We start from the raw sequence: 13970 nt of genomic DNA, 5'->3' as shown, positions 1-13970 counted from the left end.
AAGTCTTTTATGGAGTCCATTGATGAAGAGGGCAACTTGTTGGTCAAGAACCTTGATACCGTGAGAAATATAGTTCTGTTTGAAAGGACTCACTTGAATAAATGACAAGTTTAGGGTGAAAGAACATCCATCAAGGATATCGAGAAAGCTTTTGACCCTCTATACTCTCAACTGTCGAAAAATTGGGATAGACAATTAACCGGAAGTGAAACTTCTGAAAGCGAAGAAGAGGAAGAAAGGAGACTTCCAACAAAGGAGCAATCTGAAGACTATCGGAATTTGAATAGAGTTGCTGGCTATGTGAAGGTCTGCTTTGTTTACTAGTTTTGCTTCTTTGTAAGGATAATGTTGGAACTTTTTTAGGTGTTCACTCGTGGAAGACCAAATAGAGAATTGACCAACTTATTTTTGATACAAAGCATACAAGCTCACAATGGACCTATTTGGTGCGTTAAGTTAAGTAAAACCGGAAGTTACTTGGCTTCTGCTGGTGAGGATAACGTCATTCGTGTCTGGAAACTATGTATGTATTCCGTTTTAAGATTGAAATTGTCTATTGAGTTGAGTAGCTTCCGAGAATTCAGATTTCGAGTTGAACTCGAAAGAGGATATTGAAATGACACAAAGGATAGAGAAGAATGACGATATTGTTCCGAAGGCTCGTGATATAACTATAAATTCCTTGTATAGGAAGGAATACATAAAGCCTCGTCCCTTTAGGGAATACAAAGGACATCATCGAGATATTCTTAGCTTGGATTGGTCGCAAGTCGGTAAAGTAAATATGAAATAGGTGCATTACTTAATCTTCTTCTAGAACGATTTCTTACTCTCCGCATCAATAGACAAAACAGTGAAGCTATGGCATATATCAGTAGATACTTGTCTTAGAAGCTTTCAACATGCAGACTTTGTAACATGTGCCTGTTTTCATCCGCAAGATGAGCGTGTGTTTTTAAGTGGTTCACTCGATGACAAACTTCGATTATGGAATGCAATAGATAAGACTGTGTTATCGTGGACGGAAACTCCAGACGTGATAACTGCATGCGCTATTTCAGAGGATGGAAAACAGGCTCTTGTTGGTTCGTACAGAGGACAATGTAAAGTTTATTATTTGAAGAATGAGGTATGTTTTGGGTTAGAATAGAATGGTCTTATCTGAGTCAATGGTACTATTAGAAGGGTGACTGGTGTATTCAATACATTACTCAGTTTGATGTTCGCTCTAGGAGAGGAAAGAATAGTAGAGGCAGTAAAATCTCCGGAATTTGTTTTTCTCCTAATGGCGAAGAGGTTGGTATAGATATGTCTTGATGATGTTTTCTCATCTTTTTTAGTTCTTAATTTCTTCCAATGACTCACGAATGCGTTGTTACCGACTCGATGACTTTTCACGAAGTTGCAAATATATTGGGCATCACAATCAATCCAGTCAGATATATGGAACCTTTCATAAGAACGGTTCTTTTGTTATTAGTGGCTCAGAGGATAAGGCAGTGTACATATGGAGATCTTTGGAACAGGGTTCGACCACTAATGGTGGACGCAGCAAGTCGGAACGTTTAGACTGTGAATACTTTATGCAAGACTCGAACGTAACTTGTGCTATATTTGGTCCTACTAGAAATAGGACACATGACTCAACAAAGGAAAGTGGTTTGGTTATTATTTGTTCTTATCATAATGGACAAATCAACATTTTCGAAAATATTGTTTTAGATGGAGAATAAAAGTGATTTTCCAATTTCATTCGGCGTCGTCCTATTTGGGCTCGATGGGAAAACGAACAAGGAAAGTGGGTATTGTCGGTAAATATGGAACACGTTATGGCTCCTCCATAAGAAAGCAGATTAAGAAGATCGAAATTGCTCAACATGCAAAGTATACCTGTGCTTTCTGTGGAAAGGACTCCATAAAACGAAAGGTACTTCCTAGTTGGTTGTTGTGGCCTTCACCTCAATCGTTTTTAGGCGGTCGGTATTTGGTGTTGCAGATCCTGTAAAAGATCAATAGCCGGAGGCGCTTGGTCGCTGAGCACACAGGCAGCTGCAACAGTGCGAAGTACTATTCGTCGTCTCAGAGAAATGACGGAGTCGTAAAGCGGGAGCAAAGACCGTTGTCAAGTGAGGCTAGACAATGAAGGAATGTCGTTCAATCTAAACGGACTTTGCTTTCTTTATCAATAAGAATAAATCCAAAAAAGACTTTGGACTTTATCACGTCAAGCTATTTTCAGTTAAGTGGACACTAGCGATTCCTTCCCATAGTTACGTGAGGAGTTCTCTCCATGGGCTCCTCCCCTTGTGACGAGGTTGCTTTCTCCGGGTTATTACCTTCTTTGACACTTAAGTTGGCCAGAGAATTGTCAACCTCCACAACACCTGAGTGAGCTGGTTTTCCAACAACTCCTTGAGCATATTGTTGACCGAGTGCGTCAGAAGCTTGTCTTATTTGTTCGTGATACATATCGTGCATTTCAGACAAGCGCTCTCTTGGAAGACTACTATATTGACGAGAGTCCACCTTTCCCATGGACTGTTTCCACTGAGAACGCATCAAATCTGCTTGTGAAGGCATCTCATAGTTGCTACGCTCTTGCAATTGTGCCAACTCTGGATGGTACAAAAGAATTTCTTTCCAGAAAAGAACTCTCATATCAGCGGCAGAAAGACGTCGCCTCTCAAAGTCAAACTCTGAAGCATCACAGACTTTTTTGCAAGCAAATTCCTTATTTCGGTCCCTAAACTTTGCAAAATAAGGATCATCTAATACTTGTGCCGCAGAAGGTCGCTTCCGAGGGTCAAACTCCAATAGTCTCTTCAACAGCGAAAGAGCTTCATGGTGCGCTCTTGGAAACATTTCTTCCAGTTTAGGCGTTGTCCTAGCAGGCATCTGCATAAGAAGTGCTCTTGCTCTATCGCTTCGAACCTAATATGCTATGGAGTCGAACAAGAAGAAATATAAGGGTTGACATACTTGTGATATTGCTTCAGCGGTAGGTTTCCCGAGCAATTTGACGATGACTTCCAACTGATTCGGTGAGTTTGTACCTCTAAATAAAGGAACTCCTCTATTCAACATTTCACCTAAAATACAACCCGCCGACCTGAAAGAATAAAATGTAAAAACTCACTCCAAGTCATTAGAACAGGTACTTGCCATATATCTATTGACGTAGAATATCGTGTGTAGTTTGTTAAAATAATTTCAGGAGCACGATACCATCTAGTTTCGACATAGCTAAGGAAAGTTACTCAACAAAAAAGTTACAAGAAAAATTCCAAATGTATACCCTGTCCAGTTTACGATATTCTCCGTATCAAATTCTGCTCTCGCCAAACCGAAGTCACAAAGTCGCAAATCACAGTCTGAATTGATGAGAATGTTGTTTGGTTTCAGGTCACGATGAAGAACTTTCGCGCTGTGGATGTAATTTAGAGCACAAAACACTTGATACCTTGATAGAAAATGCCATACTTTAGTTTGTACACGGGAGTAGATGAAACACGTACATTATCCAGCGAATATGATCATCTGATAGCTCATCTGGCATTTTGGTAAGTACGCGCTTCAAGTCCGTAGGCATTAGTTCCATAACAAGGAATACGTCGTCAAAGTTGTCTTTGTTACTAGGTACAAGCACTAAAGGCAAATAAGAACTTTCTACAATAGATATTTCTGTCTGACGAACCATCCACCAGCTTGCAAACGTTCGGGTGACCGTCAAGAAGTCTGAGGAACTTGAGTTCCCTCAGTATTCTTACGGCTTCCGAAACCTACATGTGAATAAGAAATTAAGAAACAAAACTTACAAAAGCTGTACCTACATCTTCGAAGACTTTAAGTACTCTCTTGATAGCGACTCGTTGACCAGTCTGGTTGTCTTTGGCAGCACAAACGACACCATATGCTCCTTCCCCAATACATTTTTCCAGTGCGTAGCGGTGCTGCATAAGTGGAGGCAGGAAGAAATCGTGCTTTATCTTTTCCTGTCTACTTAAGTTTCTTTCTCCCATCCTTCCAAGGTTCTCGAGATGGAACGTTAGTCTAAGCGGAGACCCACCCTATCAAAGAACAATTTGACATTTCTTCCATTTCTCAATGTCATTGACCAGACTAAAAGCATTATTATCATTGTTCTATATTTTTCAATTATTTCCTCCTTAGATTATTATACAGGGAGGAGAATTTATGCAACTAGAAAATTGAACTTGACAGTTTCTGGATGGAAAAATTTGAACTTGACGATATTGGTAAATGCATTTTTTAGTGTTTAAAAATGTTTTCTGTTTCATGGGGACGTGCTGTATAAGCAAAGGCATTTGATAATAGGCAAGCATTAACCCAAACAAGTCATTCATGTATGTGTTGATCCTTTATACTGTTTGAGATACTGGATGAACAATTTGTTGACGACTGCGCTGTCTGCCAAAATATGCTTTGATAAAATGCCAGTCATCAATAGCTTTTTGCCAATTTCTTTTGGCAATTTCCACATGGCTAAGAGAGAACGTTTGCTTAATTTCTTCCAGAGTGAGATTTTTCGTTTCAGGCATAAATAAAACAAGGTAGATCCAACCAAGAAAAACTATCCCACCGTAAAAACCGATGAAAACTCCAGGATCCGTCATGTGCTTCTCCATTCTGAGAAATTCATATGATGTGAGCCAATTGCCAAAGAAATTCATGATTGTGCAACTGGCTACGCCGTAAGTTCTGATATAGGTTGGAAATATTTCCGAATTGATAGTCCACGGTACCGGTCCCATTCCAGGACCCCAAAACAAATAAAACGTAACAACTCCCCAGGTATAGAGTCCCACCTTTGAACTTTTATCACTTGCGTAGAAAGAAAAGCCAGTTATGATGAGACCCAAAATGATGCCAGGCATGGTTGATAATAACAACCATCTTCTACCAATCTTATCGTTAAGGTATATGGCAGGAATAGTTGCAAAGAAAAATACTCCTTCTCCTATCATTCCCATGTAAACAGAATGACTAGGAGTCATGCCCAATTTCTCGAACAAGGTTCCAGTATAATAATTAATAGTTGCAACCCCAGAGAATTCCTGAATAAACATGATTCCCACACCTAACTCAAACGCTCTACGACAATGTGGAACACGCAAAAAGTCCATCATGACTATCAGAAAAGGTTTTGCAAATTGTCTCTCTGTCTCCACAACTTTCTTCATTCGAACAAATTCTTCAATTTCTTCTCCTCGAAAGCCTCTTAATTTTCTCCAAACAACTAAGGCTCGCTGATATCTTCCTCGCTTCATTAGCCAACGAGGGCTCTCAGGGAAGAATATTGCACCAGTCATCAATATAGTTGAGAAGACCAGGGAAGACCCAAGCATGTATCTCCAACTTCCATCAACGTTGGTAAATATAGCATCAACCACATAACCACCGAGTAGCCCAAATACAATCATCACTTGATATAAAGACACCAAGCCTCCCCTTCGTTGTTTTGGTGAACATTCAGCAATATACGTAGGAACTGTCATGGCTTCCATTCCAATACCAGCTCCTAAGATGAGTCTTCCAGGCAACAAAACACCATAAGATCGGGCTGCTGCACACATTATTGCACCAGTTGTATCTAAAAGACAGGCAATGATGATTCCGCCTCTTCTTCCAAGCGCCTCGTTGACTGCAATAGCTCTATTATTATATGTGTTAATATCTTCCCATTCTAGAGAAAATAGTTACTTACGCTATGGCTCCAGGAATACCTCCTAGAGATACTGCACTAGTTATCAAGGATTCCTGCTCAACATTCAGCTTGATATCCTTCAAGAGATACAACAAAGCTCCGCTAACTAAGGTTTGGTCCACTCCATACAAGAATCCACCAAATGAAGCGTAGATTGCCAAAAAGTGCAAATAAAATTTAGGGTTTCCAAAAGTCCCCAGTGGAACTTTTTCTGCTATCTTATCCACATCTTCTTGAACTTCTATTTTATCTTCTTCAGAGACCTCAATGTTATCAAGGAGTGCCTCCAAACTCTGGTCTTTAGCTTCTTCTGAATTCTTGGATGATGTTCTTTGTGTACCATCATTTGTTTCGTTGCTTGAAATAGTACGATTGACCTTCATTTTCTCTTGTGTAGCCTGAACACTATCCATTCGATTGTAAAGTAGAAATAGAAAAATCAACTACGATCAATTGTTTTAAACCAATTTTCTAATGCTAGCAACTTTCCTCTGGAATGCAGCAATCCTACAACTGTCCAAGAGACGTCTATAGTCGGATCAAGGCGAAATCGAGCAGAGACATTTCGTAGTATCCCATGAGTCTTCGCTCTCAAACGTCTAAGAAAACATGAAAAATCTTGGACTTCACTTAGGAAATGACATCACCAACACATATAAGCTTGAAAACTGTCAATATTTTCTAGTGTCACTTTTCACAAACCTATACTTGAGAAACATCAACTTTAGAATGTTTGCTCCTTTTCAAGCTTCAAGAAAACGAGAATTTTTTAAAATATATTGAAGAAGTTTCGCTTTTGTTGAAAGCAACATACTTGTAAACGGCAATGCATCATCGAACATAGGCGATAACAGGAGGCGCAAAGTCATGAAAAGTTTTGCGATCACTGAAACTCTACTATGGGCCTTGATGTGAACGTGAATTAATTTTCAAAGATGACCATTTCCACAGTTCAAATAACAAAAACTCCAACAATATCAGTTGCAGTAGCCAGAACAGGGCTTGCACATTGTGCAGGGTCCGCACCACAGTATTCTAACAACAACGGAACCTGGGCACGAGCAGCTACTGCCCATACAACGAAAAGAGCAACGGAAACTTTTAATGCATCTTTTGAACTATGTACAGTAAATATGACACGAGAATGCAACAAAGCTGATACATGTTGCAATTAAAAGCCCAGTAAATAGTTCTTGCTTAAGGACCCTGCTTTTGAAGTTGGGTAAAGAAAAGTTCGCTTTCAACAAAAGTATATAACAAATACCTGAGTGCGCTCCAATATTGTATTTCACAGTCGCCAAACCTCGGATTGCAGAGGATTGTGAGCCAGCATCTCCTCCAGTTCCTAAAAGCATGGTAGGAAAGAGAGTTATTGCCAGACGCTTTTCGATCAATTCTTCAAAACTATTTAGAATAAAAGAAGAGACACTTTGTAACAAAAACAACATAAGCAGTCATAAAAATCTTTCTAAAACTGACGAAGCAAACAACAGCTTAAAGTATGAAAATTTTGAGTGAGAGCGAAATGAGCTTAATGGCTGAAAAGTACATGTATTGGACGCCGTTAATCGTTTTTAGACAATTATTTCGGGCAATGTGACTTTCAAAGCACGCTTCTGCTCTTCGATTTACGTCCAGAAGACCAGCAACACCAATGAATGTACCTTCACCATCTGCAACACGGATATATGTTTTCAAGGCAGTCTCCAAACTTGTACTAGTTCGGAATACTACATCACAGTTTCTCAACAACGACTTAAATGATTTTTAGGACACAAATCATGACAAATTTGAGCTTCTTACGATAATTTTAATGTCTACTGGAGAAGAGAAAAGATCTTGCACGGTCAAATAGCCCAAAAGCTTCGGACTGACAACATCCGAAACAAATAAACGGTCAGGTATTTCCAGGCCTGAGCCATTCTCATTGACAAAATGTTCTCTCCCATTATTTTTCTGTTGATTAAGGAATTCGAAACAGTCCATAAAGGTAACTTCAGGACGTCTTAAAGGGGTTTGTAACTACTATCGATAAGGTTCAAGTCCTTCAGATACCTTGTACTTGGGCTTTCCTCTTCTTTCATAGAGACAATGTTGATATCTATTTCCGTGAGAAATTCATCTTTGGCAGAAGCGAATGCATTGATCTGATCATTATTTTTATTTTCTGCTCTACTCATAATGTGCGGCTGGTTGAAATAGTGACAATTTTTCATTTAAGAAAGGCAAACTTATAAGCCAAAATATAGCAACGCTGCCAACACTGTTATAAACGTACTTCAAGCTCACGATCGATACTAAAGTTTGTGCAATGCCTTATCCTTATCAGTTATTGCTACAATCCAACTAACTGGCAAAAATCTTATCGCCGTCGAGTGGACACAAATCAACTACACAAAACAGTTTCAACTGATTGATTTCGCATTAAAATTCGAGCCGCTGCCATCTATACCTTTTGAATCGTCTTTGTTTATTCTTGAAGAGAATTGTTTAACTGATTATCTGAATTGAGTATGCAGCATTGAAATATTTTTTAAAAGCTGCACTAATTTTGCAACTCATGTATGCAGCGATTCTCAATCCTTTATACCTCCAGCGAATACTTCTTCTCTCCCATTCTTTGATCATGTCATCGGGTTTATGTTAAAAAATAATGGCAGAGTAAATATAACAGAGCATAAAAGTGAAATGCCATTATCCATGAACTAATCAAAACCAGAATGTACGTATCTCATTATTATTGCTATACAAAACCAAGCTAACTCAACTACATCGATATCACAACTGGTTCTAATTATTGATTATTCTCAGATGATTCTCACAGGTACGCTAACATCGTGATTCTTTCAAAGAAACTCAAGTTGATGTCACAGAGTTTCCCTCATACTAACATTGTCTACTTGATAGCGAATCATGGCATGTCATGGAAAAGCTATGCTCAGAGAATTCCTTCAGCGGGTTTTGGGCAACTTTTATCCAAAAAATTCTTGAAGCATTATATGCAAAGAAACTTGTTGCTTCCGCATTTTGTCCGCAAACAACAAAGAATGCAGCCATAGCTCGCAATATCGTACCCACTCAGAGCTTTTAGCAGATCTTGCAAACAATAGACTACGCAGTAATTCATTTAAAACACCAGACATTTGCCATGACAAGCATGGACAAAGTGGAAAGCAATGTCCATCTTGGAACTAAATGATGCTCCGGACTTTGGGTGACAAATATGTTTGAATGTATCAAGAATATATCTTCTTCTAACATATGAAATAAAACAAATTCAGTCATCTTTCCGACACGGGATCAGGCAGATCATGACAATAACAAGTCCACAGGTGGCTGAGAATATATATATATATATATTCAGCTGTTCCTGACAAACCAATTCTAAAGCCTGTTACAAAATTAATTTCCACTGGTGATGTCTACGGAAGTGGTCCTGTTTCACTTATTGTTCTATGGAGCAAACTACCAAACAAGAGTATGATATTAAAAAGGACGAGCAACCATTTGAATACACTCAAGATCATCCTAGAAGCTTCCTATTTGCCAATCTTTGGTTACAGTACTGAGAACAAATTCAAGATTTCGAAGAGTTGGTCCAGAGAAAGATTGTATGATTATTAAAGGAGAACCCATTTGACTTGTATCGTTGTTAAAAAGCGTCTTGTTGAACCCAGAATCAGGATTATATTGACAGCCTCATAAAGTAATCTGAAGCTAATTGTTCCTGCTGAAAAGTCGTGCAGGCTCTTCCAAAGAAAACTAAAGAACACCAATTTCTCTTTCCTAAAGAGTAAATAACTAGTTTGCAACACCACTAATAGTCTGTGGAAACAAAAAAACAATTAAACCACTTAAGGTTGAAAACAGCTTCCCAGTGGGCTTTCGGAAAATTATTAAACCACCTTTGGTATACTCTGAAGTATTCATAACGAAGGGCATCATTCACTCAGTTTGATATCAACAACCTTGTCGTACTTTTCTATTCTGGTTTCGCAAGATAGGATCGTGAAACTAGAGATAACAACATGAATGGGATGTATCTAGGAAAGGGTTGTTCATGAGAAAAAAAAGTTGAAGAAGCCAGACAAGTTTCTCGTCCAGAAATAGAAAATCTGACTGGAAGGATAATGGAGGATAAGAACCTCTTCAAAACTTGATGCAGTGAAAATCGAAAGAATTTCTCCACAGTTGTTATGAATACAGCAAGTTACTACGTGTATAAGAGTATTAGGAGCTTTGCAGAGTGAGCAAATCTAAGGCTGCCATTCTCGCTCTTGTATTAACTGGAGTGAGAACTTTATTGGACAGCTGCTTTGTATACATACTCCATAGCAAGACTATTTCAAATAACAATAGAAGTAAGTCTCTTTCGACAAACTTGATCCTAAACATTCTGTGAAAATCATTTGTCTTGGCTTGATTGTTTTAAACTTCTCTATTTTATGCAAACTGAAGAAATGACAGCCACTTGAATGATTTTGAGAACTTCCGTATCTATTTAATTGGTTCTCCAAGGCATAAAGACATGTTCTAAACTGTTTCTGTAGCTAATATTTCAAATAAAGAGCTACGAGCTTAATCATCTCAGAAATAACCTTTTCTATTTAAGAAAGTATTGACTTCTTCGAAGTAAAAGAAGTATCATCTAGAGAAAAGAAAAATGACTTTTCGATTGGAATTAAAACTAACTTGGATCGACGGCAACTGTACAGATTCATTCAACGCTTCGTATGACAAGTCCATTTAGCACCAATGGGCTTAAAAGAGCAATATCTGAACCGTTTCATCTAAATATTTTCGCTATTTTTGCTATTGAAAAAGATTATCAATACAACAATCAATGCAAACAAAAGCTTCTTTCTCTAATAGTTACTATATATTTTGTCATCCTATTACCATGCTTTCCCTTTACAGCTGTTTACTCAATATAATTACCATCAAAGGCTGCTAGTATTTCTTCTTCTCCTTCTTTTTCATGAAACTCATCCTCTTTACCATTCTTTGACCATGTAGTCATTATTATGATGGAAAATACCGGAAGACCAAATATGACTGGTAAGATGGACATGCCATTTATCAACAAGTTGATCAATGAAGAGATGTATGCTGATCATTACCATGGATACACCAATCCAAGTCTACCAAACTACATAGCAATTCCAGTTTTGGTAATTTTCTGATAACCCTGCTCAGGTATATAGATCATTCCACTTCTTTTAGCTATATGAGAATAACTTTCTTTGCTTTAGGAGTTTACCCACACAAACATAGCGGGTCTCCTCGATGAAAGGGAAATGACTTGGAAGAACTACACCCAAGCTATTCAATACGTTGGTTTCTTAGGCCATTATTATCCAAATAATTCAGACTTTGCTGTTTATGTCAAAAGACATGTACCGTTTGCATTGTATTCTCAGATAACCAGCAACACTACAAGGGTTAAGAATATTGTGCCATACTTGCACATTTTGGATGATTTAAAAAATAGCAATCTACCGAATTTTAGTTTCATAACTCCTGGTGTTTGCCACGATATGCATGGACAGTATTCGTCTCATGTAGAATATGATGCTTTGCCACAAGGAGGACCAAATGATAAGCATTGCCCGTTTGTCCACAGAAAATGATAGTTGTTGAATGGAGATATGTTCATTCAAGATGCAATTACTAATATAACATCCTCAGATATATGGAAAAACTCCAACTCTGTCATCTTTATAACATGGGATCAATCTGAAGTTGACTTTAAGAAGTCTACCGACAGTTGGCAATTTGTAACTGCAGGACCAGACTCACTCAACTTGTCAGTAGGAACCAAATTATTACCAGCTGAAGGTATCTATGGAGGAGGCCCAATGCCTCTCATAGCCTTGTGGAGTAAAAAGCCAAATAATCATGTCGTTTATTCGGAAAAGAGCAATCATCTGTTCACTTTATATACTCAAAGCATGGAATTTGACTTATTTGGGATACACAACAGAAGAAATACAAATCAAAACCTTTGATAGCTTTTTTAGAACTAGTAGGTGATCTATTTCAGCTGCTTCTCTTTGTGTGTTGTCATGTTTCCTCCTTGCATTAAACCGCTTGCTGTTCATGCTCTTACAAAAAATATTCGTAAAGATTTTGCAAGTCCCAAGATTAAAGAAGACGTTTCAAGCATGGTGATTTGCAGATATGAAAAGTTGTCAAATTAAAGACAAAAATTCGTTCAACAGTGCTTCAACAAGAAAATGATTTTATTTGAGAAGCCATTTCTTGCAAAGATTATCATCTCGCTCAAACAAAGCCAGTCTTTATTCAAATAGCTCCTTTTTGTTGAAAACAATTCAAGAAGATTGAAACCAATATAATAATATTTGCTAAAGGAAGGACGATGACACACAAAAACCAAAAATCTTTGTCAACTTGTATTTGTTTCCTAGCCGACAACAGTAAAAGTCTGCTCTAAGAGAAGAAAAGATAGGCATCTAAATAGAGAATACGGAACTATTAAAAAATTTCCAGCCTCTTTGAAGCATGTTTTTACATACAAAACTTTGGGATGAATAAGTTGCTTACTAGGACCAAAATGTCGCGTTATGCATATCTCAAGGAGACTAAATCATATAACCATATAGAGCATGAAGATAAGAGCTCGGTTAATATATGGTAGAACTATGACAATGAATTCAATAGCCATGCAAAGTTTTTCGATGCTGCCATACTATTTCCTTTCAATAAAATCCAGTCAACATTGTATATTATCACAAGTATGACGGAAGTTATATTGTGTCGTAAAAAGAAGCACAAGCAATGAAACTTGAGAAAGTTGCAGGAGTGACAAGTTTAAAGGTGATGCCTCGAAGACTCATATTCTAAACGAAAAAAGGAAATCAGTGGTAACTTTTATATGGATACAATCTTTAATTTAAAACATTCAAAATGGTTTGTACTCTTTAGCAAACGGCAAGCTGTTTCTAAAAGATTTGGCATCCTTTCATAATTTCAAGAGAGAAATTTCCAAAATCCCTGATGGATCTCAGCCTTCGTTTAATGCGAAGTCATTTAATGCTATTGGTAACAACTTCCGAAAGTTTTCACTTTTTGTTATAATTATGGAGCCTGAGAGAAATATATGTGTCATTGGTAGCCTCAACGTTGACCTTGTTGCAACTGCAACCAAAATTCCCGTGAAAGGAGAAACCATACTCGCTAGTTCGTTTGCCATCCGCTATGGTGGCAAGGGAGCCAATCAAGCTGTTGCTTGTAGTAGGCTTGGCATTCAGACTAACTTGGTGGCTAAGATTGGAGATGATGATTATGGTCGTCAAGCTATGGAGAAATTGGCAGAGTACTCGGTAAATACAAGTACTGTTATCAAAGAGGAACTTGAATCTACTGGACTGGCCCTGATCGTTGTTGAAGAAGAAACTGGAGAGAATGTTATAACTGTTGTTTCTGGGGCCAATGCTCGATTGTCTTCGGAAGATGTGTTACGACATGAGGAAGCCATTGTATCTTGTTCTATTTGTTTGTTACAACTGGAAATCCCTTTAGACACCGTCAAGAAAACAAGTAAGCTAAATGAGTGGACTTTGACAATTCTTTCTGATACAGTTTCAAGTTGAAATTGCAAAACGAAACCAGATCAAGGTTATTCTGAACCCTGCACCTTTTCAGTTGCTAAATGATGAAATACTGTATGGAATCGACATTCTAGTACCCAACGTGTTAGAGTTAGAAATCTTGTTGGGTTTACATATTCCTGATAGTACATGGTATTCGAATGACGATAGTGAAACTGCGGTAATATTTGGTCTTGTGGATAGACTACAGCGAAAGTTTCAGAACTTGGCTTTGGTCATTACGCTTGGCAAACGTGGATGCATTGTTTGTCCACATATGGAAAACAAACATTTGAATGCATTTCTTATAGAGCCTTACATATCAACACATCATACAGTGGACACTACTGGAGCTGGTGACTGTTTTTGTGGGGCTCTTGCAGTAGGATTAATGGAATATGGTAATCTTTTGGAAGCAGCTCGGTTTGCCAACATTGCGGCCGGAATATCGGTGACAAGACAAGGCACGCAAGAATCGTATCCTTCTAGGGAACAAGTTGAATATCTGTTGAAGGACAATCAGGTTGCAAGGATCCAAAAGCTTAACCATATCAAGGAATGAAACAAATTGTGAAATTGCCATAGTAATAATCATAGTTAAAGTTATAATATTTACGCTATAAGTTTCCTATAGA

At 38.0% G+C, this 13970-nt stretch overlaps 6 protein-coding genes across 7 annotated transcripts; 3 read left to right on the top strand and 3 right to left on the bottom strand.

Annotated features, from left to right (window-relative positions):
- The first annotated feature begins 5 nt into the window (after positions 1 to 5).
- On the top strand, positions 6 to 2660 carry Gasu_33260 (uncharacterized protein). The gene is made up of 9 exons (XM_005705783.1): positions 6 to 60; positions 115 to 306; positions 364 to 523; positions 570 to 769; positions 818 to 1129; positions 1183 to 1296; positions 1341 to 1659; positions 1737 to 1927; positions 1974 to 2660. Exons 1-9 carry the CDS (start codon positions 10 to 12, stop codon positions 2100 to 2102), a joined length of 1668 nt encoding a protein of 555 aa, XP_005705840.1. The 5' UTR covers positions 6 to 9; the 3' UTR covers positions 2103 to 2660.
- Positions 2661 to 2664: 4 nt separating this feature from the next.
- Gasu_33250 (cyclin-dependent serine/threonine protein kinase) lies at positions 2665 to 4105 on the bottom strand. The gene is made up of 8 exons (XM_005705782.1): positions 3831 to 4105; positions 3695 to 3779; positions 3516 to 3645; positions 3296 to 3460; positions 3163 to 3243; positions 2980 to 3109; positions 2750 to 2931; positions 2665 to 2696 (listed from the first exon to the last, which is right to left on the bottom strand). Exons 1-8 carry the CDS (start codon positions 4017 to 4019, stop codon positions 2690 to 2692), a joined length of 969 nt encoding a protein of 322 aa, XP_005705839.1. The 5' UTR covers positions 4020 to 4105; the 3' UTR covers positions 2665 to 2689.
- Positions 4106 to 4344: 239 nt separating this feature from the next.
- Positions 4345 to 6275, bottom strand: Gasu_33240 (MFS transporter, SP family, sugar:H+ symporter). The gene is made up of 2 exons (XM_005705781.1): positions 5726 to 6275; positions 4345 to 5673 (listed from the first exon to the last, which is right to left on the bottom strand). Exons 1-2 carry the CDS (start codon positions 6136 to 6138, stop codon positions 4380 to 4382), a joined length of 1707 nt encoding a protein of 568 aa, XP_005705838.1. The 5' UTR covers positions 6139 to 6275; the 3' UTR covers positions 4345 to 4379.
- A 329-nt stretch (positions 6276 to 6604) lies between these two features.
- Gasu_33230 (magnesium transporter, MgtE family) lies at positions 6605 to 7915 on the bottom strand. 2 transcript variants are annotated; one of them, XM_005705779.1, is made up of 5 exons: positions 7781 to 7915; positions 7529 to 7730; positions 7275 to 7480; positions 6990 to 7129; positions 6605 to 6880 (listed from the first exon to the last, which is right to left on the bottom strand). In XM_005705779.1, exons 1-5 carry the CDS (start codon positions 7903 to 7905, stop codon positions 6678 to 6680), a joined length of 876 nt encoding a protein of 291 aa, XP_005705836.1. In that variant the 5' UTR covers positions 7906 to 7915; the 3' UTR covers positions 6605 to 6677. The 2 variants fall into 2 exon arrangements, with proteins under 2 accessions (XP_005705836.1, XP_005705837.1); XM_005705780.1 differs by lacking the exons at positions 7275 to 7480; positions 7529 to 7730; positions 7781 to 7915 and having other exon boundaries at positions 6990 to 7175.
- A 3410-nt stretch (positions 7916 to 11325) lies between these two features.
- Positions 11326 to 11941, top strand: Gasu_33220 (acid phosphatase). The gene has a single exon (XM_005705778.1). It carries the CDS (start codon positions 11374 to 11376, stop codon positions 11731 to 11733), a length of 360 nt encoding a protein of 119 aa, XP_005705835.1. The 5' UTR covers positions 11326 to 11373; the 3' UTR covers positions 11734 to 11941.
- A 784-nt stretch (positions 11942 to 12725) lies between these two features.
- Positions 12726 to 13970, top strand: Gasu_33210 (ribokinase). Its single transcript, XM_005705777.1, has 2 exons — positions 12726 to 13285; positions 13335 to 13970. Exons 1-2 carry the CDS (start codon positions 12826 to 12828, stop codon positions 13895 to 13897), a joined length of 1023 nt encoding a protein of 340 aa, XP_005705834.1. The 5' UTR covers positions 12726 to 12825; the 3' UTR covers positions 13898 to 13970.

Source organism: Galdieria sulphuraria (assembly GCF_000341285.1).
Source record: "Galdieria sulphuraria unplaced genomic scaffold scaf_26, whole genome shotgun sequence".
NCBI classification, from domain to species: Eukaryota; Rhodophyta; class Bangiophyceae; order Galdieriales; family Galdieriaceae; genus Galdieria; species Galdieria sulphuraria.
Note: the sequence above shows the minus strand (reverse complement) of the source record. Positions and strands in the feature narration are given on the sequence as shown.